General features: G+C 42.2%; 1 protein-coding gene across 4 annotated transcripts in view; it reads left to right on the top strand.

Annotated features, from left to right (window-relative positions):
• Positions 1–25281, top strand: part of hdac7a (histone deacetylase 7a) — a 69135-nt gene that overhangs the window by 8679 nt on the left and 35175 nt on the right. Inside the window, exons 2-3 of one of the 4 annotated variants that reach the window (XM_034591691.1) lie at positions 95–207; positions 17765–17833. In XM_034591691.1, the coding sequence (XP_034447582.1) occupies positions 189–207; positions 17765–17833 (88 nt within the window). In that variant the 5' untranslated portion in view covers positions 95–188. Of the gene's footprint in view, positions 1–78; positions 208–7197; positions 7218–15856; positions 16439–17764; positions 17834–25281 lie in introns of those variants that run through there. The other 3 variants (XM_034591690.1, XM_034591693.1, XM_034591692.1) reach the window with 3 other exon arrangements.

The following is a 25281-nucleotide window of genomic DNA, read 5'->3' as shown; positions in this document are numbered from 1 at the left end:
TCCCTCCCTCCCTCTGTTGCCTTTTGTTGCGGCCCCTCACTTTCTCAACAGTTGGACAGAGGGAACTGATACTGTGCCTGTGTGTGTGTGTGTGTGTGTGCAGTCTGGGTGTCGTCCTCATCGCCCTCGATCTCTCTCTGGACAGGACTGTATGTGAACATGACTGACAGGACCCTCTAACATGCTGGATGTTCACACCACAGACTGGTAAGGCGGCTCTCTGCTTGGGAAAAGTTGTCCTGCTTGGGGTGTGTGAGAATGCCACTCTGTGTGTGTGTGTGTGTGAAGTCAGCAATGCAACAGGTTATTTGTCAGTGTGGCTTTTGTCATGTGAGCTCACGTGTCATGTTTTCAGGATGTGGAAACGTGTAAAGATGTGATCCGCTTCATGGAGAAGAGCTCCCTGTCCCATTTGCTGCTGTCCTCCTGTTCCTCCGCTCCCCCGTTCCACTTCTCCTCCTTATCCCCCCTCTCTCTCTCTCTCTCTCTCTCTCTCCCTCTCTGCCTGGTCAGAGTTTCTCAAGTTACCGGCTTCCTCCTGTTGTTATGAGCCCTGTGGTTTCTCCCAGTGCTCCGAGGGCGCTCCCACGCTCTCCCAAAGAGAAAGAAAGGAAGGAAAACAGCGATAACCATTTCAGAGCCACAAAAGAAGTGGGAGACACATGCTTGGGTTTTTTTGCCCCACATCTCCTCCCGGCATCTACACGCACGCCTTTGTCCCTTTAACACTGAGCCACTCGGACAAATGTGTCTCCCCTTCTGCACGTCTGGTTGCCTACACTTTTTGTTGTTTTCTGGACAAAGCATTTCTCTCTCAAGGTGGTGGGGCGGCTGAGTTGGTGAGAAAATTGGAAACAGAGCCACCCACAGTGGAAGTGAGTCAGCCCAGCATTTAGTGGTGTGTTGACTTTGGAAATGTCAGGGATTGGGGGGTGTCGGCGGTGGTGGGGACAGATGAAGTTGTCAGAACGAACGGGGGGAGAAAAACAGTGAGTGACAATTTGTTCGTGTTGTCTGCCGAGGGTCCATGAAAGGAAACCCTGCAAAGTGGCAGCTGAGTTGCACCGCTGACATTAAAGCAGAGAAGAAGAGATTGACGGAGGGGAAAGGATGAGGAGAGGTAGAAGCCAGCGGCTGTTTATAGAGGGAGGGAGCGGCTTGTGTCCATCTGGGACAAACCCAAGTGCTGAAAGCTTCTCCACCCCGATCCCAAACATCTCTCTCCTTCCTCTCCTTCTGTCTTTCTTGTCGTCTTTCTAGTGCTCCTTCACAAGCCGCCTGCAAATTGCGTTCAACCTGTTGCATTTGTTCGTATTCACAGACGCATGCTACATACTTAGATTTGTATTTCTATACTTTTTTCTTCTGTATATTCTTCTCCTGACAATCTTTGTTTGTCTGACTCTTTCCTCTTCTCTCTAGGCCCACGACTCCCCCTGTATCTGACAGAATGCTACACAACACAAGTTTTTGATCTGTGTGGCCTTCAACCTTTTGTTGCACGCTTTCTGTACAAATAGTCTCACTTCAGCTGCTAGTTTGAACTCCCATAATCCCACTGACAAGCAGCTAAGTGATGGTGCTGTCATACATTGGGAGACTGAAGCCTCAGGGTGATTTGTATCCTGGTTTGTTGGGAGAATGGAAGAGGAAACTGTAGGCAGTGGAGGAGGAAGTATTCAAACATTTTATTTAAGTGCAAATAAATAGACAAAAATGTACTGTAAAAGTAAAAGCACCACATTTAACTTTTTTACTTGAGTAAAAGTAATTCAGTACTTGCTTTCAAAAATACTTTAATTATTAAAAACAGAAGTACCTGTGTTTCTTAATAACCAGTGATGCTGCTGCTACAAGAGGCGGGGTCTAAAGTTACCTGCCTGCTCTGATTGGATCAATGAATTCTCCTCTCGATATTGATTACTTTTAAAAACATGAAAAACAACGTGAACGTGTAACACACAGTATTGTAAAAAGGCAGTGGAGTAGAAAGTACAGATAATTGCTGATTTATGTAGTGGAGTTAATGTGAATCTAAAAATAAATCTTAGTAAATGCTATGTTTACTTGCAGTTCAGTGGCTAATATTAACAAGCAGGCAGTCACCAAATGCTGTTGTAATATTCTAGAGGAGAGATGAACACCAATGGATTAAATAAGCAAAAGAGCAGAGAACACATAATAAAATTATTCTTTAATTAGATGTACTATGCTGTGCTACAAGCTACTAACTCCTCCTCTTCATCATTATCATTTCCCTTCATCATTTATTTATTTCTGAAAATTATTTTTAGCCAGAACTCCAAAAATACATGAATAAAAATGAGACACAAAGCCTCATCTGCCTCTTTAACTGTCTCCCCTGTTGTCTAGCCTGTCTGGCCACCCTCCTCCTCCTCCTCCTCCTCCTCCTCCTCCTCCTCCTCTTCCTCTTCCCTCGCTCCCTGCCTTCCTCCCTCTGCGCTGCCTGTGTATTCAGCGATAAGGGGACAGCGACGGTAGCACTTCCTTTTCACCACAGGAAGCAGGAAGTGTTGATTTCCACTGCAGCCGATCTGGGCAAACTCTGCATTCGGCCTCTTAGGGATCCCTTTTTTATGCAAGCAGCACACACAGATACATGGATACAGACCTGCATGTGAGTGTGTGTGCATGTGTGTGTGCACGCGTGTGTGTGTGTCCTGTGTCTGCACACAATGACCCCACTATACATGTGCTACCTGGTGCTTTTCATGGGAAACCACCTGGGAAGTCGTCCACTCCGTGTTTCTTTGACCTCAGGGTTGGCTCACAGGTCAGAGGACGATTGGCTAATTACTCCTCTAATCACAGCAAATGTTTTCTCATCATCCACTTTGACCGCACAGACCGGGGTGGCGCTGTTGAGCCTAAAAAAACACAAACAACCATTCATCAGCTAATGGATTCCAGTGTTACTGTGGGATGGGAGGGTTCGTGAGAGAAAGAGAGAGGCCTGAGACAAAAAAAGAAAAGAGCCATCCTTCTTCTTCTAGTCCAGAGTTTTTTACAATGATGGTGGTGGTTTATTTCTGTGGTTTTCACATTAGAACTGCCGGAGGTGTGACGTCATCAAAACATCTTTTATAAATTTGCTGTAATCATATCTTTATTGTCATGGCCGGAGTACGGAGAAAATTACACTTCCATTCAGGAAAATGTGGAAAAGACCGTCTGTTCCAAGATGCATGAGATTCTACTATCGCGTTTGACACGTGGTGAGAAAAACAAGTTCAGTTTTGGTGGATGTGTCATTGCTGAAGAGCGAAGAATATGTGAAAGAAAACTGAGTAGTTTTAAACAGATGAGGAATTTGTTTCAATGAGGAAAGAAACCAACATTCATCTAAACACACTTTATGTCCTGTCTTTCTAATGTTCGTGGGTTTAGAAAAAGTAAATAATCACAAACCCTTAATGTATGTTACAAGGATGAAAGCTGTGTGTTAATACGGTCTAAGATAACTTCAGTAAAATATTCTCAGATCTTGAAATCATCTCCCCTCCATTCACTGGTCACCAGAGAAAGAAACTGTACAGAAATTAAATTGACGTCCCCCAACTCCACTGACCCCTCAGTTCTGCTGACCAATCATTGATCTCCATTCTATGCAACCAGTTAAAAACAGAGGTTATAGACAATCAGCTGTCATTGGCCCCGATTTGTGGAGTAGTCTGTCACAAAAGGAACAGGTCTCTTTTCTATAACCTTCAATTGGTCATAATGAAGACATGACTTACCACATTCTAGTTTTTATTGGTTCACTGCATCACATGGGTTCTGTGTAACGTGAAATAATTCTTCTTATATCTTACAGTATCTTGTTCCTATTTGATTGTAATTGAAATAATTTTGCATATATTTCCAAAGAATTACATCTGTTTTTACAATTTATTTAAAAAATGTATTACTTGTTTTTAAATCTCTGGGTGGATTTGCGACACTTTATTCCGCAGACCGTCTGACCACGTGTATCCCTGCTCATGCTCAGGGGTCTCTAAATCAAATTAAAGTGGTCAAATATTATAAAATTTTTATTTTGCAGCTCTTGAATTTAGTTCATAGAAAAGTGTGAAAACAACTAAATGCCATCAATATTTTACTTGTGGTTTTCCAGTGACGACCAAATGTCCCGTATGAATTAATTGTGTTGGTTAAGTAAGTTTATGAAGAAGGCTGGAAGTGTTGAGTGGGAGCAGACAGAGGTGCAAAGAGAAAAAAGGAAGGAGAGAAAATTCAAGTGACACCTGTGAGTGTGATGGAGGAGTTTGGACGGAGGGAAAGCGAAGTGGCCAGACTAAAACTAAGATGTTACACGGGGAGATTTGGGGCGAAAGATGTGAGCCTAAACTCCGAGTGGGTCAGAGGTCAAGAGGGGTGAGGAGGTCAGACCGAGCCCAGCAGCTCTACTTAGAACAGGATATCCTGCGAGGAAAAGCCATCTGTCTCTCTTTCTCCTTCTCGCTCCGTCTCTTAAATCCCCACAGAGGGCACGGCGGAGAGCAGAGGTGTAACCTTTCACTGAAAACACCAGAGAAAACACGAGTTCCTGATAGAGAAGCTTCACCCCATAAATCGTCGGTAACGGAGATAGACTGCGGTCATGAACATCTCAAACGGAGAGTGAGGAGCTTCAGAGTCTGTGATGAGCTGGAGGCAAAGTTCACCTCACTGTGACATATCTTCACCAGACAGATGGTGTGTGAACATTATGAAAAATGCATCTTCTATTTTAATTACACTCCAACTACAAATTGACATCAGCCCACTGACGCCTGGAAAAACCCTGTCATCCAGCTGTGGATTCAAAAATCATATTTATCTCCCGTGTGAGATGTTCAACACTCGACTGCAATTAGTGTCATCCCTAAAAGTTTTAGCTTGTAGTGTAGGCTCTTTTCCTCGGCTGCCGAGTGTCTTTAAGCAAGGCACTGTAGCCCCGTCTGCTCGAGGCTGCTGTAGTGTGTGGTAGATGTGTTTGTGTGCTTTATGGGGCATTGAAGGACACACAAACCCTCTCTGTCAAATAATGAAACAAAGATGCCAGAAACTGCAAGAAAATAGTCTTGTAGTTTTATCAAGGCAGAGGACGGGCGCATAGTGTAAAACTACCTGAAATACAAGACTTTGGTTTAGTTCATGTGACAGCGCACGTCTTTGTCTCACGCTGGTACATCAGTGAAGACGCCGGAGCTTTTTTTCCCAAGCCCCCAACACCGTTCATTAGATCAGCTGGTTCTGTTTTCTCAAGTGCAAACATACTTGAACTTTTGTTTTGAAAAATGTCCTCATCTCCTCACATAGATGTTGACAGAAAATAAAACAGAAACAAAACAAAGAAAGATCATATTTTTGATTTGCTTGATTTGTTTGCCAGTAATGGGCCAATCATAGGAGGGTGATTTAAATCTTCATACAAATAAGGTTTTAATTTGATCGTTACAGGTTAGTTAATCTGCTTCTTTGACAAGAATGAATTGGCTGTAGGAACCTTATGACTGTATTCACAAGGCCTGTTGGTGAACTGCTGTTGTGGAACAAGTCACCGACTCAACAGTCAGTCAGAGCAGGGTCGCGGTCACACGTACGTAAATGCGAAGCGAATGCAGCAGATCAAACGTGAAGCCATGCTGCCATTTGCTTCGGCCAGAGGGAGCAAATGTTTCATCCGCCTCTTCGCTCGCACGGATTGGAAGTGAACGAGAGGTGACACATTCTGATTTGTGACTGTGCACAACTCCCACTGCTTCTCTCGTTTTCCTATCTACTGCTTTGTTGGACCCCCCCCCCCCCCCCGTTGAATGTGTTCCCCGTACATCTTCTCATTCAAATGGAAAAAAGTGAGACAAGAAAATGACAAAGACGTTTTACAATCAGTCCAACAACCAAACTTATTTTAAAATTAAGGTAATTCAAATTATTACCATCACGGATTTCAGCCTGATCTCCTGGTTGGACTTTGACCTCCCATACTTACCATCGTTGGCTTTTTCACATCCTGCCTGGTCGTCTGAGGACACGGTTCTCTGCCCATTAAAGTCTCAGCTCTCAGCAATCACTTTAGTGATTACTGTGTTCATTGATCAGAATTATCCTTTAAGCAGCTGACCTGAAGTAGCTCAGGTTGATACTGCCAGAGAAACACAAAAAGTCCCAGACAACAGGCTTTGCTTATTTAACACATGCTGCAATTACATCTGTTTAAAAATCTGATGACAGGTTACTAAAGCCAGTCCAGTAAACATGCGACTTGTGAGTCCATGTGATTTTGTTTACACGCCCTGCTTCACGTGTAATTGGGAATCCTGAAGGTAAACAAAGGGACACAGGTTGCCACCATGGTTTGGACCAAAGGCTACATCATAACTACTGAGTTTTAGTTTGAAAACGGCACTTTCAAAATAAAACAATCTCTCTCCGTATCAGTTATAATCCCTGTTCATACCAACGCACCTGAAAGTATGTGCCGATAGGAGCCTGTTGAATCAGCGAATGGCTACGTCGTGACCGAAAAGACCCAATCAGCAACAGTTTATAAGAGTCTGCTCTAAATCTCTAAAGTAGTTGGGAGGCCAGGAGAATCTGTGGCAGGATTTATGCATTTTCAAATGAAAACATAGTAATGTGGATGTAGCCAAAGCTCGAAGTCCGTAGGTGGGACAGCATCTGAAAAATGTGCAGAGACATGCAGCCTGATGAAGATCTATGGTTAAAGCAGATCAGGGTTTGTTTTACTTCCTTGGACACCAGCGTTACTTTCTCTCCAGCTACAATATTCTCAATGAATGTCCGACTTCCCTCATCAGCTCAACATGTCTGGTAAACAAACTCCAGCCCACTAATGTTTCCCTCTTGTGAGAAGCTTTATGTTTCCCCTCTTGCAACAGTTTTGCCAAAATAGTCATTATCCCCTCCATGCACGCAATCATATACTCAGTCTCATATTCTCACATTGGAGCGGACTCTTAAGTGGGTGATATTTTCCGTATGGGAACTTCTTCTTTTTTTCCGACCCATGGTTTATGGTGACACAAGTGAGAGACAGAGAGAGACAGAGAATGAGACTGAACGTTTGAAAGCGAGAGATGGGGTACGAGTGTGGAGCTATTTTTGGCCTGTCTGGGTGTTTCTACTCACACACACACACACACACACGCTTCTCATGCTTGTTGTTGTTCAGAATGGTGGGTGTTAAAAGGGTGAGTTTTGATTTGACTCTACGTTTTGAGGGTTCCTGTGTGCGTGGGTGCATTCTTATGTTTGTGCGTTTTTTGCGTGTGTGCTGTTGATATTCCTGGGATTTTCCTGTGGTTGCTATGGTTTCTCGTCGTGTTTTGAACAACTTGCCATTAACTCCAAACATCCGTACGGTGTTAAGGATTCTCAGCCCGTCATTACACACTCCGCCTGTGTCGTCGCTGGAACTGACCTCAGTTCACTTTCAACTGAGCCAGATCAAATGTCGTAAAGAGGCTGTAATTCATTTCGATACGTTCATTATCTCCGGCTTTGCTGTGGTGTTTCTGCACCACACGTCCCAGAGATCCTCCGTCAGCTCATCAGTTTCTTGGCGCGACTGAAATGTGTTGGATTTTTTTTATTTCTACGAGGGAAGTTTCCAATAAGATAATTCAATTTCATTTGAACATTTATATAGTATGACTCATTGGTATATGTGTATATTGCAGACCATAAATAATTATTCTACGTGGCCTTGGAAAAAAAAAAGTCTTTATTCATAACCTCTCAACACTGGTTAGTGCTGAGTGCACACATGACACTGTTGCTCCGTTGTAGAAAATGTCCGTCAGCGGGTCCATTGTGTTTCTGTGGACTGCACATGTCACCAAGGCCAGTGTTTCAGACACTCGCTGTGTCTTTACTTTTCACACCTACACACACACACACACACACACACACACACACACACACACACACACACACACACACACACACACACACACACACACACACACACACACACACACACACACAGACACACGCACACAGACACAAACCATGGAGACTTTTTGAACATGCAACATGTGCAGTCTGTAAGGGAATGTATGTCATGTTTCCATTTGTGTTTGCTCCGTATCTTGCTATTTCATGTTCACAATGCGTCAGTAACACTGAATCCCACCGTGACCTTTATGCCAGAGGCTGAGTCAGAGCTACTGGTATCAGTGTTTTCATAAAAAAGCACAACTGACACCAGAAAAAAAGAAAATGTTTGTTTGAGGATCTTATGTGATTTACCTCCGTAATTCAGGCTGCAACTAATAATTAACCTCAACATTGATTCATTTGTTGGTTATTTTCTCTATGTATTTGTTTATGGTAATGAAAATCATTAACATCATTAATCGATTCTCCAAATAGTTGGCAGTAAGTTTTCTTTTGAATGGATGAATAGATCTTTGATTAAATGATTATTACTGCCATAAAAATATGTATGATTCATTCTTCTTCATTTCAACAAAAAATCCGATGACTGTAAATGAAAGAGGGTGGTATTAATGAAACTAGAGAACAATGCAGCTCTCTGTAGCTTTGTGGTTTGCTCAGATTATTTCCTCATTCAAATCTTTAGCACTGACTCTTCCCAGTGTTATTTCCACATGATCAGATCAGACTTGTCCTTCCAGACTTCATCAACCTATCTACATGTGTTCCTGTAGTAAAAACATCAGCCAACAAAGTTACTGTCACTCTGGATTTTATTTTGTTGAATGACGTAAGTGACTCATAAGACACTTTGACATCTCATTCGAGCCGACAGAGCGCCTGGACTTGGACACATCATGAGATTAGATTGGAATCACATTTTAAGAATTAGACTTCCAAAAATCAATGTGGATCCAATCAATTAAAGTACAACATGTCTGAAGAAGGCTTATGAAACTTCAGTGTTTTTTAGCCAATTGTCTTGGACGTGCAGAGAAACCAAATTATTTGTTTCTGAAAGATTTGTATCTTTTCTGTTGAACAAAAACATTTCGACAGCCGTTCACTTGCATTGGGGGGCGTAGCATTGACGTGAGGGCTGATGGGAGGGGATGTACTGGTTCATTGATCTTGTTGTCTTTTCTAGGGTTACCAACCCTAGCTTTAAAAAGTGGCACGACATTAATGTTGTTTTTAGAGCTTATTTCTGGGAGTCTCAGATCGTCGGACAAGGCATTGAATTTATATAGAAGCAATAAGAAGTTGTTGTTGTTGTGTAAATACAGATTACAGAAAAAGGCCCATAAGATATTGATAAATTGATAATTTGTGTTGGTTGTCTTTCTATGATAGACAAATTGTAAGAAATTTAATACATTTCTGGACGATAAATACCTGTTATATGTTCAAGCAGATGCCAAAACAATAGACTCTAGTGTTAATTGTGTTTGTAGGTCAGCGCTGCAGCTACGACTTCAATGAGTTCATTCTCTGGAAGCGAAAATGTGTAATTTTCTACAATCGCAGCATTCTGCTCATTCAGTTCTTTAAATATCCCCGTAGCCTCCCCCTTATCTTGCGTGAAGCAGCAGGAGAATCACACAGTTTGAGTGCCTACGTGCTGATGAGCAAGTCTCTGTGTGTGCGTGTCTCATGACTATCAACTGACCGTCCACAAGACCGAGGCAGACTATTGAAAGGATCTGTCCAACATTTGAAAAAAAGGTTATTTTCTGTAGGATGTTGCAGCTGTAAAATGTTCTGCTGCTGAGATTGTTGGCGAGGAGACATTTTCGAGAGGAAAAGTTTGAGTTTTAGTACCACACCCTGAGACTCTCTCTCTCTCTCTCTCTCTCTCTCACACACCAGCACACATGAATACAAAGTACATAAACACACACACACGCACATACTCGCGTGCATACATGAATATCCGCAAGCGCAAAAAATAAAAACACACAAATAGAGCACCCTCGTTTTTTCCTCCCAAATATTTTCCAGCCTTATTATTTTTATCCTCTTTGTTCTTATGTTTATTCAGCCCACTAAAGATAATAAGCCCTACCCCCCCACCCATCTCCCCTCCTCATATTACTCTCTGCCTTCATCTTCATCTCACCCTGGAGTCCCCACTCCTCCTCCTCCTCCTACTTCTCCTTTCCTTCTTGGCTTTTCTTTTTTTTTCCCATCCTCCTCTGTTTCTCCCCCTCTCCTCCACTCCTTCCTTTTTTCTTCTCATGCAGCATTCCTCGCATTCCTGTTGGCTTCTTAAGGGGAAGGACCCCACTGGCAGACCAAGGCCAAACATTATTACAGTGCTCTCAGCCTCTCTCTCCCTCTCTCCCTCTCTCCCTCCCGCTCTCTCGGTTTCTCTCATCCTTTCTCCTGTCTTCTTGTCCACTCTTCCTCTCTGTTTGACTCCTCGTATTCTCTTCCCAACCTTCTTCTATATTCTTCCACAGCTAATTTATCTTTCTAACCCCTTCTTCTTTCACTCCCTCATTCCTTCTCTCTAAAACCTCTATCCCCGCTAATTCCTTTTCACAGATAGCGGCTGTATGCCTGTGCTTTAACTGTGTTAAGACAGCTTACTGAGACCGCTGTTTCATAATTAGTGGAAATAAGGGTCATACCCCGCTCTGTTACGTAAAAGAGGCTCATTCATGTTTATACAAGAGCATCGGCTGTGTTTTCTAACAACGCCATACTGTCCGCACATGGGAGATAAAGTATCAGACACACTAATGGAAAAGGCTCAGCGCTCAGCACACACACACTCAACCAGCCAGGCTGCGCTCTTCATGAAGTGACTATATGTTCTGAGAATGCATGTGTCTCTGAATGCATCATAAATGAACCTATAATAGGTTCAATATTTGGCTCCACAGACACATATGAAAGAAATATTGAGGCTCAGGTTCCCCACCCAGCTCTGGTCACGCGACACAAAAAAGACAAAATACAGACTCCTGCCTTGTGCATTCTGATTGTGTCAATTTGCACTCGTGAATTTTAACTGGTTTTGTTCTTCAGTCACTTCTTGTGTGGATTGTTGTGTTGCAGCAGGAGCACGTCTCTGCAGGTGGGAGGCGGTCATGTAGCACACGACCACATCCTGCTCTATAAAGTTCTGACGAAAAAAAATCTACATACAATACCTCACACTGACTGTTTTTAACTTAAGCAAAACTTGACTGGAAATAAAAAAGAAAAAATGCATTTCGATTCGAACATTTCTGCACCGAAGCAGCATACGTGGAATGCATTGCCCATCTAACTTAAAACAGACCAAAACTTAAACTCAAGGAATTCTTAAAGGTTAATCAATCTTGCAGTCACATGAAGGGGCTTGGGGGAAGGTGGGTGTGTTTGTATGCATATAGACACCATATGTGCATATACTGTATGCATGGATATGTGGTTGTTTGCTGTGTGTGTACGTGTACTCAAGCTAGGCTATGGTACTGCTGCAGATCAAGAAAATGTGTCTAATACTAATAATACTTTATTTTTGTTGATTTAAAAGCCCTTATAGGGAGAATTTGTTACAAATACTGAGATGCATTGGATTATTGTGAGTCATTAGTAGTCATTCATTTGTATAAATATTATATTATTTGCATTTTGCAGTTACTTACGATGCGATATACTGTAGTTTTGTTTTCCCCATAGAGAAATGTATCTAAATACTTTAAGTTGTGTACACCATGTTGACGCTTATAGAAAAACACATAAAGTTTTAGAAATTTGAAGATAAAAATAAACTGATATAAGCCCCATCTCTGTTAAAGAAAGCTACTTTAAAATAACAGTTGTTTGTGGAGAAGACCAACTGACCAGTGCCAGTGTGTGTGTGTGTGTGTGTGTGTGTGTGTGTGTGTGTGTGTGTGTGTGTGTGTGTGTGTGTGTCTGTGTCTGTGTCTGTGTGTGTCTGTATTCCACTTTCCCTGTGGGCGGTTGCTTGCTGCACTGCTTTTCTGTCACACTGTGGTTTTGTTATTTTCAGCTTGAAACCGGATGTGATTCAGACTGCATGGTAGATTGTGTAATTGAATGGACACACCACATACGACACACACGTGCAAAGACACTCTCACACACACACACACACATATAAAATTGCACACATACACACACGCACACTGATATGTAGTTCTTTACACCCACACACTGAGGGTTTCTGGGAAGGGTGCTGGGTTCCCCCCTGTTCTCAGAGGCACCCGAGGGTGAGCGAGCGGACGCTGCAGGGCCGCCAGCAGAAGACAAACGTACGCTTCTAGGTTTCAGTATTGGTCTGAAACATCAGGTGTTGACCGAGCTGACGCTGAGAACAGAAAACACAAACTGGCTCTGTGGAAACAAAGAGGACCGTTAAAAAAAAGGGGAAAAACACTGAGAAGTGCTGGTGAAACTCATAATAAATGTCAGTTTCTGCCTCAAATAAAAAAAAATAATACAATGCAAATAGAGTTCATTTTAGAAAATGTTTCTAAAATGTTTTTTTGAGGGGTCAAAATCTTAATTTATGGACATTTTGGGAAGGTTTGGTGTTGAAGTATATTTAAATTTTTTCGGATGTTCAGAGAATTTAACTTAGCAGAAAAAGATGGATTTATGATTAAACAGAGAACGGTGTAATTACTTGTATCATGCTGACCACACGGTAGGGCACGTCATTGCAGGGATGGACATGACTCCAAGCGAGTGGCTACAGACATGATTCTAGGAAACCTTCGGACGCGTGAAACTGACAGAATGATCCAGTGGTGCGTCACGTATAACGTTTGCGCTTACACAGACAGGAAGCTTTGTTTCCTGCTTTTCTGACAACATGAAGAGCTTCAGATTTGTGCCTGCAAAGACAGCAAGTGGTAAAGAGTAAAACGGATCATAAATGGATCTTTAATAATACTAATCTCAAACATTCAAAACATTTTCTCTGACCTCCCCAACACTAAGGACATTGTCTATAATGACTCAACCTTCATTAACATTATGTCAGCGAAAGGCTTCTTTAACTTTTACCACATTTTACAACTAGAGTGACACTCAGTAGGGCGCATACCTCCACCAAGGTCCAAACGTCCCCTGAAATTCTATCAAGCTGCATCAAATTCCACACCCTCATAGTTTTCACTTCCCTAAATGTGGCTCTTTTTTAATCAAGAACCATGAATTATTCACTGGGAAATTGGGGAAAATATGAAAGAAAGTGATAAAAAAAATCCTAGATCTGCACCATTATTTTTCTGGGTTCTTTCTTTATCCATTTTGCATCTTTCCACCAGGTTCCTGGTTCTGTTGGTAAAATCGTCTTACTTATTTTCAGACAGAGCTTCCTCCTATGAATTTTCAGTTTCTTTACAACTCTACACATGTAATATAAAATTATGAACTCTATATACATTGTAACTGGCAGCAACTGTCAAGTAAATGACTGTAAAAAACATGTACAGTAAGGTTTCCTGATAAATGCGGCAGTAGTGATAAATCCACTGTAAAATGTAATTGTGATAATGTAATTTGGAACTGTGAAAACACAACACTTCACATACAGCTCTAAATTAGATTCGATCTGGGTAATTTACTGCAGGAGTAATATGTTTTGTCACGAGCAGAGCTCCTCATGATCAGTGTGCTCAGGGATTGTGCGTACACTGCACCATGGTTACAGATATCGCAATGCTTTTCCATACAGTAGAATCCTCCACTCGGAGCTGTGAGCATCCCCATCTGGTTTTCCACATTTAATCAAACGCTTTTCCAACCCTTGTTTTCCATACACGACATGCCGGACACGCTCTGGTTCATACAAACTGCAGTGAAGGAGCTCTGGGCTGTTCCTGTGACGGCTGCTGCTCTTCTCTCTCTCTCACCAAAACATCCTCTGCTACATTTAAAACTGATCTGCTCATCAAAAGGCAGAACAATGTCCACATGTTGCTGCACAGACTACACTCACGAACAATACTACAGGAGAACATGGGTGTGTGTGGTTTCATAACAGACTTGGTTAGATTCTATCATGATTTAATCTTTAATCCTACAGTACATGTGCAAAGCTGCGAAGTAAGTGCAGTTTTAATCTCATTACAACTCCACATAGTTTAGGTCATACAGTGAATTGTACAACCCTCACTGCACCTTATATATATCTCAATATATATATATCACTCATGTTTTCTTATTCAACTGTGCAATAATCATTTTGGACCTGTGCAATTTCAGTATCATATATGTGCAATACTGTTTTACAGTTCCCTGTGTTTATATTGTATTTTTACTTACGTAATTACCTTGACTAAGTGTATAGTTCTCTATTCCCTTTTTGCTGCTGTAACACAGTAACATTTTCCCATAGTTGGACTAGATTGTGTTGTCGTGTCTTGTTGTTTTGTGTCGTGTCTCTTTTCCTCGTATCGTATCATATCAATTATATTGTTTTGTGCCGTGTCTGCTGTCATCTTGACGTATGGTATCGTATCTTATTTATACTGCACTAGTGAGTAAAGCTTTCAACACAGTCTGCTCAACAGTACAGAATGATATTGTTGTTAGTTCCACTGTAGCTTCTCTGGATATTGTCCTTAGTGAGGGGCCTTTCAACAGACTTTCTCCTGCTGCCCCGAAGGATGTGAAAATGTTGTTTTTTACGAGTTATTTCTCAGTTTTACACGGTCAGCTCCTCCGGTGGGGTCGTCAGTTAATGTGAGACTGTGAGTTTTCGTATTGTGAAACATAATTGAAAGTGTTTAAAGGAATTGATTCCAAAAGTGAGATCACATTTCAAAGTTCCTGGGAAATGACTGCTACACAAACTGTAACTCATATTATTAGTCAACAGGGTGTGTAACAATCAAACTTCTTGCAGTTTATTTCCCCTGATGATCTTCATCTCTGAAGCCTCATGGAATTCTGTTCAGTGAATAATTAGCTCGGCTGCACATGGAGGTTATGTTTTCATCCCTGTCTGTTAGTTAATTAGTTAGTTTGGATTTACATGAAACCTGGTGGAATGATGCAGTGTGGGTCGTGGAAGAACCCAATTCTTGTGGATACAGGCTTTTTTTCCCCAACATACATATATGTATAATATGCAGTAATATCTGGACACTAGCACACTGGCAAAAATCATAAACTATGTTCAAGAGTTTTCTGTATTCTGTGTTTGTAACTTTTAAAGATGCTGTATGGTTCAGTGCAGAAACCTGAACCCACATCAAGATAATTTACATTTCTTCAATACTATTGTTCTTTGATTGTTCTACTATTGTTCTTTGCTCAGGAATCAATGCAATATCCAGACCTTTGCAGGTCAGTGTTGCATGAATAGCACACAGGGCGGAACACTGACAACAAAATGTTTGTAGTTTTGGAAACATTTACATATGAAAATTCTTTAATGTAGAATGTCACCTCAAATATTCTGCAGAGTCAAGTGAGTAATAGTACTAGAGAAGTTGAGTCTGCAGCTCTCAAGGGTTTAAAAAGGGAAACTCTTCCAGGTTTTCCTCTGAATAAGGGGAGGTTGGTGATCATGGCACCACCCTGCCCGATGCAGCAGCAGCAGCAGCACAGGGGAGGTGGGTGATCATGGCACCACCCTGCCTGATGCAGCAGCAGCAGCACAGGGGAGGTGGGTGATCATGGCACCACCCTGCCCGGTGCAGCAGCAGCAGCACAGGGGAGGTGGGTGATCATGGCACCACCCTGCCCGGTGCAGCAGCAGCAGCAGCACAGGGGAGGTGGGTGATCATGGCACCACCCTGCCCGGTGCAGCAGCAGCAGAACAGGGGAAGTGGGTGATCATGGCACCACCCTGCCCGGTGCAGCAGCAGCAGAACAGGGGAAGTGGGTGATCATGGCACCACCCTGCCCGGTGCAGCAGCAGCAGAACAGGGGAGGTGGGTGATCATGGCACCACCCTGCCCGGTGCAGCAGCAGCAGAACAGGGGAGGTGGGTGATCATGGCACCACCCTGCCCGGTGCAGCAGCAGTGGTGGTTTTAGGGACTTATTGACAGCAGGTGGTGCCACAGTGTAGTGAGCAGCCAATGGGAGTGAGAGGCAGGCGGAGCAGGAAAACAATAGTCCTGAAGGTCCATGTGAAGTCGAGGCTATTTTTGGTGGGGCCCGCCTCACCCGCTATTTCTGTCAGCAAGAGTGCGTGTGTGTGTGTGTGCCTGTTTGTGGGGGGCAGGACTTAAGGGGCCGGACTTTCTTCTCTACAACTTGCCTCCGCTCTCTCTCTCTCTCTCTCTCTCTCTCTCTCTCTCTCTCTCTCTCTTTTCTTTTCCTCCTCCTCTGCACCGTACTGCGCATCTCTCCATCACTCTCTCTGGGACGCACACGGACTAGTTTATTGCGCACACAGAGTCTTTACAGTCGATGCTAGGTGGATGTATATTGCGTGCGCGTGGACTCCAGACTGCGCCAGGAGGCTGCTGGGTGTCAGCGGAGCTCTGTCGGACGAGGTAGGCAGCAGTGTCCTGTGTGGTGAACGGCTGGAAGTTAGAGAAGCGACCTTAGGTCCTTGAATTAGCTGCTTTTACATGGGACTTTTGAATTGATCAGTAAAGCGGCGGGGCGCTGGTTGATCACTCAACTCTTTATTCATTAATAAACTGAAGAAATCGGCACTTGCATGTATTCTGCAGCACTTTGACAGTTTTTCTCTGTAAGGTTATCTTATCGCACTTGCAGGTTACATACCTGACTACAGCCACACAGGCAAGTTAGTTTATTTATAAAGAAAATACAAATAAAATGATGGTATGATCTTGAAAAATAGTTGAAGGCACTTGTGAATAAAAAAAGTTTTCAGTCTGGATTTCAAAGCTGCAGTGGGTGGATCACTCCTAAGACCATCAGGCGGTCTGTTCCAGAGCCAGAGTTTATTTGTCAGATATGAGGTCACTTTAAAGAGAATTATAGAAGTAGACGTATGAATGTGATCAAGTGGTTTATAATCATTAGCAGTAACCTTTACCTTGGGTGCTAAAGGGGCCACAGTTTACGCAGAGGGGTCCAACATCCGTACACAAGTCCTGATTCAGTGCTGCACTTTTAGGTGGTTTCCTTTTTACTGTTAGCTCTACAGCTTTGAGCAAAGCCAGACATTATTGTTGAATATATTTTTACAATTCTTCCTTGTTCAAGCACATTGAGGGAAAATAAAATGAAAATTCACAACAAATTAGGAGACTACTGACAGTGCCCCTCTGACCTGCCCCTGGATCCGACCCTGCCAATGAGGCTTTTACTGCTGAGCAGATGTTGGCCAGTATCTGACCAGCAACACACACACACACACACACACACACACACACACACACACACACACACACACACACACACACACACACACACACACACACACACACACACACACACACACACACACACACATTCATGTCTTCATCACTTCAGAGTGCATTACATTGACTAGTTTCATTTCCTGGAGACTTACTCCCCTGCACTGAATTTGCCCACTGTTTTATTTGTGTTTATTTCTTTCGGCCCCGTACTGCCGTACTCTCTCTTTACATTTAGGATCTTTCTGTCCAGACGTGGGTCACAAGTAAGACTCGACAGTGGCTCTTGCGTCACAGGAACACCTCAGGGTTTATGGGGGCCTTGCTACTGACATTTTTAATCCAAGAGCAGAGTTTTATAAAAGCAACAAAAACATTTTCCATCCAGTTTGAAGCGCTGAGTGGCTATTTGCTCATTTAACTCGCTTTCCTCATGTTTTATGGTTGTTACATTTCACTTTTTTGTTTTATTCTCTGTTTCTGCAGATGGAATCAGCACCTCTGAGAGCATCCTAAAGGCAGACAGACAGGACGTCATATTTCGTACAGTGGCAGGTAGGACTTTTAATCACCTGAAGAAATATACTAAACACCAACTCAATAAGCTGTTGGGCTGTGGGCAGGTGACATTTTGCATATGAGTGTTAAATTTGTTAGCCATTTTTGCTGAGACATTTTTGTGGAAAAATGCTGCCAGTCTACAGTCCAGCCCCCTAAGGACTACATCTTGTCCTCTTTAAGAATTTTTTTACAGCATACACACATATTACACACTTTTAGGTGACAGTGTTTTTTCCAGGGCAGCGTACGGAATGATCTAAGCTGTTTGACTCAGAGAGCTGCAGTGAAGCACAGAACAGGTGTTGGCCTAGTTGGAAAGAAGATCTAGGTCTGCAGTGTTTTTCATGTGTAGGTTTAAAAATCTGGTTTTGCTGCAGGCCATATACATAGTTGTCTGTCTGTGTGTTTAAAGAAATATAGGCCAACAAAACGTGTGTGAAAGCTAACCTTTATACGTGATATAAAGTGTTTTGTAACACATCAAGTTCTTGTATTTTAAAGTTATCTAACTGTAAGTTACTGTTACAAGAATGTTAAAATCCTACAAGAGGGCCAACACACAGGGTACAGTAGTAGGATTCACGTCATTGATTGTCTCTTTAACAAATGAGATCCACTTTTATAATATTGTTTCTGACGGGTAGACTGTGATGCAGGATGTGAACTTGAGTTAACCCAAACCCTATCTTTAGACAAATGTGATTGCAACTAAATGAGTGACTAAGATGGGCGTGACAGGATCTCTTTTATCAGAATAAACATGGTTTTTCCATCACGACAGCAGTAACTTTGCCCGGTTAGTTCTGCCTCGCACGGCAAACCGTTTTCTTTCTTCTTCGACCTGAGGTAAAAAAAGTACTGGATACACTGCTCCACAAACCAGAAACAAGTCACCAGGCTGTTTCTTTGTGCCCTTAGATTAGCATTCTCCACTGTGAAGCATGCCTGTGTGATCACGCTGTGTAGGATTACAATGCATGATTCTCTGACTGGAAGCCTGCACTCACTGTGCCCGGCTGCGCAGACTGTTTGCAAACTGTGGACCAACTATGTGTCCTGTGTGTGTGTCTGTACGTGTGCATGTTCGTGCCTGTGGAAAAACCCAGTGAGGTCATGGCCACGGCCACAGGGTCTGATTACATGTGTGTTGTCCACAGGGCAACTGACACTGGCTCTGTCTCCTTTTGTCTTCCTCTTTAATCTCTCTCTATTTATCCCCATATAAACTCAGAGCGTATCACTTATGCTGATATATCTTCCTCTAGGTATTTTTTAAGTCAGCCTCAAACTCAATTGTTACATAAAAAAGTAGAAGTACTATCTACTGGAAGTCTATCAACAGGAATTCCATTAGTTCTATAAATGTTAAATATATATTTTTACCTAATATGAGTAACAGAGCTCATGACTTAACTCTGGTTTAATGTTCTTTTTTCTGCCACTAATCTTCCTCATTTCTTTATATGACTGTTTAACCTGGAGTAACCTGACCTCACTTTAACATTTAATCAAAAGGTGTAGTGTTCATTGGGTACAGAGGTAATATATCACCGAACAACACATTGGAGTGGCACAGCTTCTGCAGCCACGATACTATTTATTCAACAGTAAATTGTGCCCCAACCTGTATGTCCAGTGTGTGTAGCGCTTTTGTTCCTGAACAGTAGAAAGTCGTTAAATCTCAGCCGCTGGCCGGAAAAGATTGATTTTATTATTTGTTATGATCACCAACCAAATTATTAACCTCTGCTGATATATTAGGGTCATTTTGAAGGTTGGGGACAGTTAAAGCCAAACTGCCGAGCGGACACAAGCTGTGCAGTAGTTGTGGTAGTAATCCTAGTAATAGTAGACGCCACTTGAGGGGGCGGCTATTTTTTGACCTGCTGAACAAATGGCTTGATTGTCCTGCTTCTAGGTGCGTGAAATCACTTGATATGTTCGCACTAATGTTATTTTATACTCTCCAAGGGGCCCCATAGCACTGTGCATGTGTGTGTTGTTTGGTTTCGCTGTGATAGCCTGGATATGTTAATAGTATTTTAGTGAGAAGTGTGTGTGGTGTGGCCTGAGGTAACAGAGTCCTTAATGTTTTATTAGTGTGTCAAATCAGTTTGAGTTGCATTAACCCTCTAGCTAAAGGCTCCATGTTGTGGTCAGCTGTGTAGCTGGTCTCTGATCGCCCTCAAGCCACAGTCTGTATCCCCATCGAGAGTTCTGACTCTCTCTCCTCTCTCTCTCTTTACACACAGACGCAATCCCGTTGAAATTTACTGAAGTTGGTGGAGTTATTTTTCAAAAGATTTTGTTCCTGTGGCGTTTTCGGGAGGGAAAACCTTAAATTTTCACCTCAGCGTTTTTCCTTCTATCATAAAGCAACCTTTAGCAATTTTTATCAAATTCTACTAATGTGAAGGATCCCAGCATGGACTTAAGGCTCATAGGCTTGTGAAAACTGATACTGACGCCGTTGATGCAGAATATTTCTGCTTGTCTTCAATCGAATTTGGGGTTTTTCATTATTTTAAACTGGTAGTACAGTGCCTGTTCTAAACCTGCCTGTTTGGAATGCCTTTTTGTAAGCAGTCGATGGTGCTGAGTGAAGTGGAAACTTTGCGTTAATCCTACCTGGTTTATCTGCTATGAAGTATTTATGTTTTTTATATAATGAAACTGAGTTTGGTATATATATATATAAGAGTTATTGGAGTGCTGTTGTTTTTCATAAATTACGTTTTATACAATCACAAGAAAAGCTCTGTAATTTAAGTTTTTACAAATCATTACAGCAACAAAACAAATATTGTGCCTTTACTTTGAAGACAGATTGCTAAATAGGAAGTGATTCTATGAATATTGATGCCATGACAGAGATCAGCCTCCATGAATATCAGTGTCCGACATCGGGAAATAAAAAAATTAATGAATAAAAAAATCATCAAAATGAGATATCGCTTGTCCAAATTGAGGCAGATTTTACACTGCACTTCTTCAGGTTATTAACAGTTTATATACCAAGAAGACGAACGCGTTTCGAGATGTGTTCCACATACTGACAAGCGCTTTTGTAATTAGTAAGTAGATGTAAGCTTTAAATGTTAGAAGTCTTTCTGACCAAACCTTACTCATTCAGTTGTAGGAAAAGTTCTGGGGTCCCTTCATGAAAAGATTTTTATCTACAACAAACATCTGGCTAATAAAATGACAGTTTAACAGATGTATCTGTCAGGGATGCACATGAAGGATGACTGTCTGACATGTGATGTCTGATAAAGGGCTAGCGTTAGACACATATATCAGTGGAGCCTGAAGTTCTCCGAACCAGACTCCCTGCCGTACTTTGATATTGTCTGACCTAGAGCGCAGCCGAGAGTAATGGCTGGCTCACGTTCACTCTGCATCACGGGGGTGACTGACACTGACCTCAGATCAGATGGCCTGTTGTGATCGCACATGTAACAGTATCTACTTTTATCAGGATTGACTCCTGACTGTGGAGTGTGTGTGAGTGTGATGGATGGTCTGCAGTGAGGTTTACAGATCAAGGCTGATTCCAAAAACCATGTGTTTTGAAGTAGGAGTGAGACACAACGTGTGTGTTTGTTTTGCGTGTGTCAGTGTTTGTCTGTCTGTGGGTGTGGAATCAGACAGGTTTCTCGGATACAGCTTTTTGAGATGCGCAGGCAGAAGATGTCTGAAGACACACAAGAGAATAGCAGAGACTTAAAGTGTGAGGAATTAGGAGAGGCTGAAAATGTCACAAATGTGCTCTGAGGAATATGTCCAATACCACAAAGAGGACTTGTCAGTGTCTCTGTTTTACTGGCAAACTGATGGAAGTTCAAAAACCTAACAGTGAGCTGCCTGTGGCCTGAAACACTGTAAACCAGGTCACTTTCAGCACAGGGAATAAAGGAAGTCGTGTAGACTTAGTTATTTCTACAACAAGCTGCTGTCACATTACTTGTGACAGCAGCTTGTGACTAGTTTGTTTTTATACCAGATCGAAAATAGTTAAAACTACCTTTCACAATTTTCTCCTTTTAAACTTACTTAGAGTCATTAGAAGATTATTTTAAATCTTTCTATTTCTCATTTCTCCCATGTTTTCACACACACATTATTCAGTTAAGAATCAATGAGTATTTAGAGTTGAAATTTGAGAAACTGGGACTGGAAACTGGTATTATCCTCATGAAAGTCACTGAGTGGATTTATTACTAGTTATAACTTTGTAATAAATAAGAATAGTTGGGGTTGGTTAATATTATTTCATTCAACTAATAGATCTGAGCTCTAAAAAAGAGCTGTCAGCTGTTTTTCAGCTCGTGGCTTTGTAAAAAAAAAAATCATATGACATGTTACCGAGGTTGTCTCTGCTCTCTGGCTGCACACATCTTCAATTGTTTGTAAAGAGAAGAAACCTGTTTCTGTGTGCATGTCTCAGAGTTACAGAGTTTATTTGTGGTTGTCCATGTCTGCATATTGTTGGATTTCCTCCTGTGTGTGTGTGTGTGTGTGTGTGTTCATCCCTGACCAGAGTGTGGAGCATGTGCAGGAATGTTAATGTCTTCTTCCTTTGTTGTCCGTGCAGACAGCTGAGTGTGACTGTGCATATTCATGAGGCTGCCTTCCTGGAACATGTTAATGTTCACCGTGAAAAGAGAGCAGATATATATATATAAACAAGGTATGATGAAGAAACTGAATGGAAGCAAAACGATTTGATAAAGCCACAGTGTTTACTTAGAAATGGAGAGGGGTGCGGTGGTGGAAAGTTGTATCAGAATAAACAATGAAGTGAGAGATCCTGTCAACCGATCCCATCTCAAATACACATCAGTTCAATAATGTTTTGGTATTTCCAGAGGAACTGAAGTTGTTTTTATTAAATGTTAGTTTCTCTTGCAGTCAGCCAGCTCAAGGTGCTGCAGTACAAAGTCTCCATGTGAAGAAATCATTAGTCCTGCACTGAAACATTGTGAAATCTGTATGAAACCCCCCAAAGATGAGTCGATTGAAAAGAGAAGATGCTTGTTCTTACTTACAGGACTGACCAAAGCTTATATATTATTTTTAAATGAACTGAATTTGAGTGAATTGGAAACACGATAACGTTGAATCGTTGACGAAACGTTGCATTTCTTCATGCAGCGATGTCTTTTTCCTGACGTACGTTTAGACAGAAGTCTGTGTGTAGTTCTGCTGAGTTGGCAGCAGGCTAAAGTGAGGCTTCAGCAGGATAAGCAGATATCTACACTGTTCCTTAACAGCAGAAAAGCCTTTGCTGCAGATTGTCGAGGGTTTTTGATGTAGCTTCCAATCTCTCCGCTGCTACCACAGGCTATCAGAGTGTCAGTCGCCACTGTTTTCACGACCCGCTGTTTTCACTGCTGATAACCAATCATTCCATCCTCTGATATTGAAAAGCATGTGTGAAGTCTTAAGCAAGAGTCGTGTGCCAATCTGCTGTTGTTGGTCTGATCCGTCGTTGTGTGTTATGTCAGAAGTGTGAGTTTTGTGTGTGTGAGGATAGAGGTGGACTGATATTTGTGTGTCTGCGTGTGATGTGCGTCTGTGTCTTATAAAAGATAAAGGGGGAGATCCTGTTGAGTGAGCTGCCGTGTTGAGTGGCTTTATCTGTGTTGGGAAATGTGGAGAATGTGTTTGATGTGAAGGAGAGCAGGAGTGTGTGTGTGTGTGTGTGTGTGTGTGTGTGTGTGTGTGTGTGTGCGTGTGTGTGTGTGTGTGTGTGTGTGTGTGTGTGTGGAGAGACGAAAAGGAAAGCTCGGACAGATGTACAATAACTTCTTGACCTTTCTTCCCTGCGGTGGTTACAAAATAATTTGTTTTTATATCTGTGAGAGTGGAACCTGCAGATTTATGTCTGAAGACTCCCAGAAAAGGCTGACCGAGTGCAGAAATGGAAACCAAAAGTGTATTTGTTTTGGACATTTGCACTTGTAGCTGCTGCATGACCAGTGCTGCTGTTGGCCGCCGAGCAGCTGTATTGCAGCAGCTGCAGGAAACGGCGCTTTGCCAAAGGGTATCTACACAGTACTTGTTCCTGTCAGGTGTCCCACAAGTTCTCACATTCCTGATGGATGAAACATGCAGCGAAACGATTAGATACTAAAAGAGAGATTCATCCTGTTACACTTTTCCTCAGAACCACACATGCAGGATAATTATTTACACTGTGTGTGAAGAGCATGGTATCTCAACTATTTCCAACTGATGACACTTGAGTTCATTCTTTAAAATGTCCACAGGCCAAGGCCGAATGCCTTTCAGTCTCAGGACGCGTCTTTGTAACCGATCATGACCCCTGACCTCCCTGAGGAGGGCAGCGCGAGAGCAAATGAAAGAATTTACCCACAGGGAGCAGTAAAGCATCAAAGCAAGACTCCTCCATGTAAAGAATCTGTTTTTTAGTGTTAGCTTTTTGAAAGATTGAGATGGTGCATGCAACATGCAACATAATGAGAGACTTTGCCCTGACGTGTGTCATGAGTGGGATTGATTTACTGTCTGCGCTCTTTTCCTTGTCATAACAGGTGTCGCTGCTCATGCTACCAATTTCAAAACAAACCAGAGGTAGAATGAATCACTGCTCTCCACACTACATGTTGTTCCCTGTAAATGGACAGGTTGAATCACAGCTGCAGACAATGATAAGCTCTTATCTATGGTATTGTTAACAGCAGAACACAGTATTGAGTATTAAGGGCAAGAGCTGTGACTCTCTTTGTCTGTGCTGCAGAAAGAGGACTCATTGTCATTTGTCAAACACGACCGCACACCTGGTGTCTCCTCTCTGACAGACAGAGGCATTCACATACAGCAACTTGTGTGTGTGTGTGTGTGTGTGTAATGAACGAGCTGTTCTAAAGTTTCCAGCTTCAGGCAAATTGCAACACCGCGTCAAACACAAGATGACAGGGACACATGGAATGTTTATGAAAGTGCTTGGTAAATGGGCATGTTGTTGGCACGCAGACCTGCTGAATCCTAAAGCACCTGTTTGGTTGAAGTGGTGCAGGATGTAATAGTTCCCTCAGATTCCTTTTCTATGATCTTGCAGGGTGTTCACATAACCCTCCGAGAAGAAGGAAAAGCAGCCACATCTATGAACCTGTAATTTTAGGAACGCCACATTTTTGCTTGTGATGCGGACGTGTCAAGTGTAATTATTGTCCAAAAGTCTGCTTCAATCAGAAACAGTCAGTCTGAAAGGAAATGCTTCTTTTCACTTTGCATCTCGGCATCAATTTTATATTTATTCATGTATTTTTTCTATTCATATAACTTCATCTTCAGAAGCTTCTGCTCTCACAAAACTAATTGCATGAACATTGTCTGTTAGGTAGAGGCATTCATGGAAAAGTGGGCTGATCGGTACAGACTGAAAAATCTCAACAATATGAGATGAACTGCCATTA

The sequence above is a fragment of the Hippoglossus hippoglossus genome, chromosome 7 (assembly GCF_009819705.1).
Source record: "Hippoglossus hippoglossus isolate fHipHip1 chromosome 7, fHipHip1.pri, whole genome shotgun sequence".
Taxonomy (NCBI): domain Eukaryota; kingdom Metazoa; phylum Chordata; class Actinopteri; order Pleuronectiformes; family Pleuronectidae; genus Hippoglossus; species Hippoglossus hippoglossus.
This window is presented reverse-complemented; position numbering and strand designations above follow the sequence as displayed.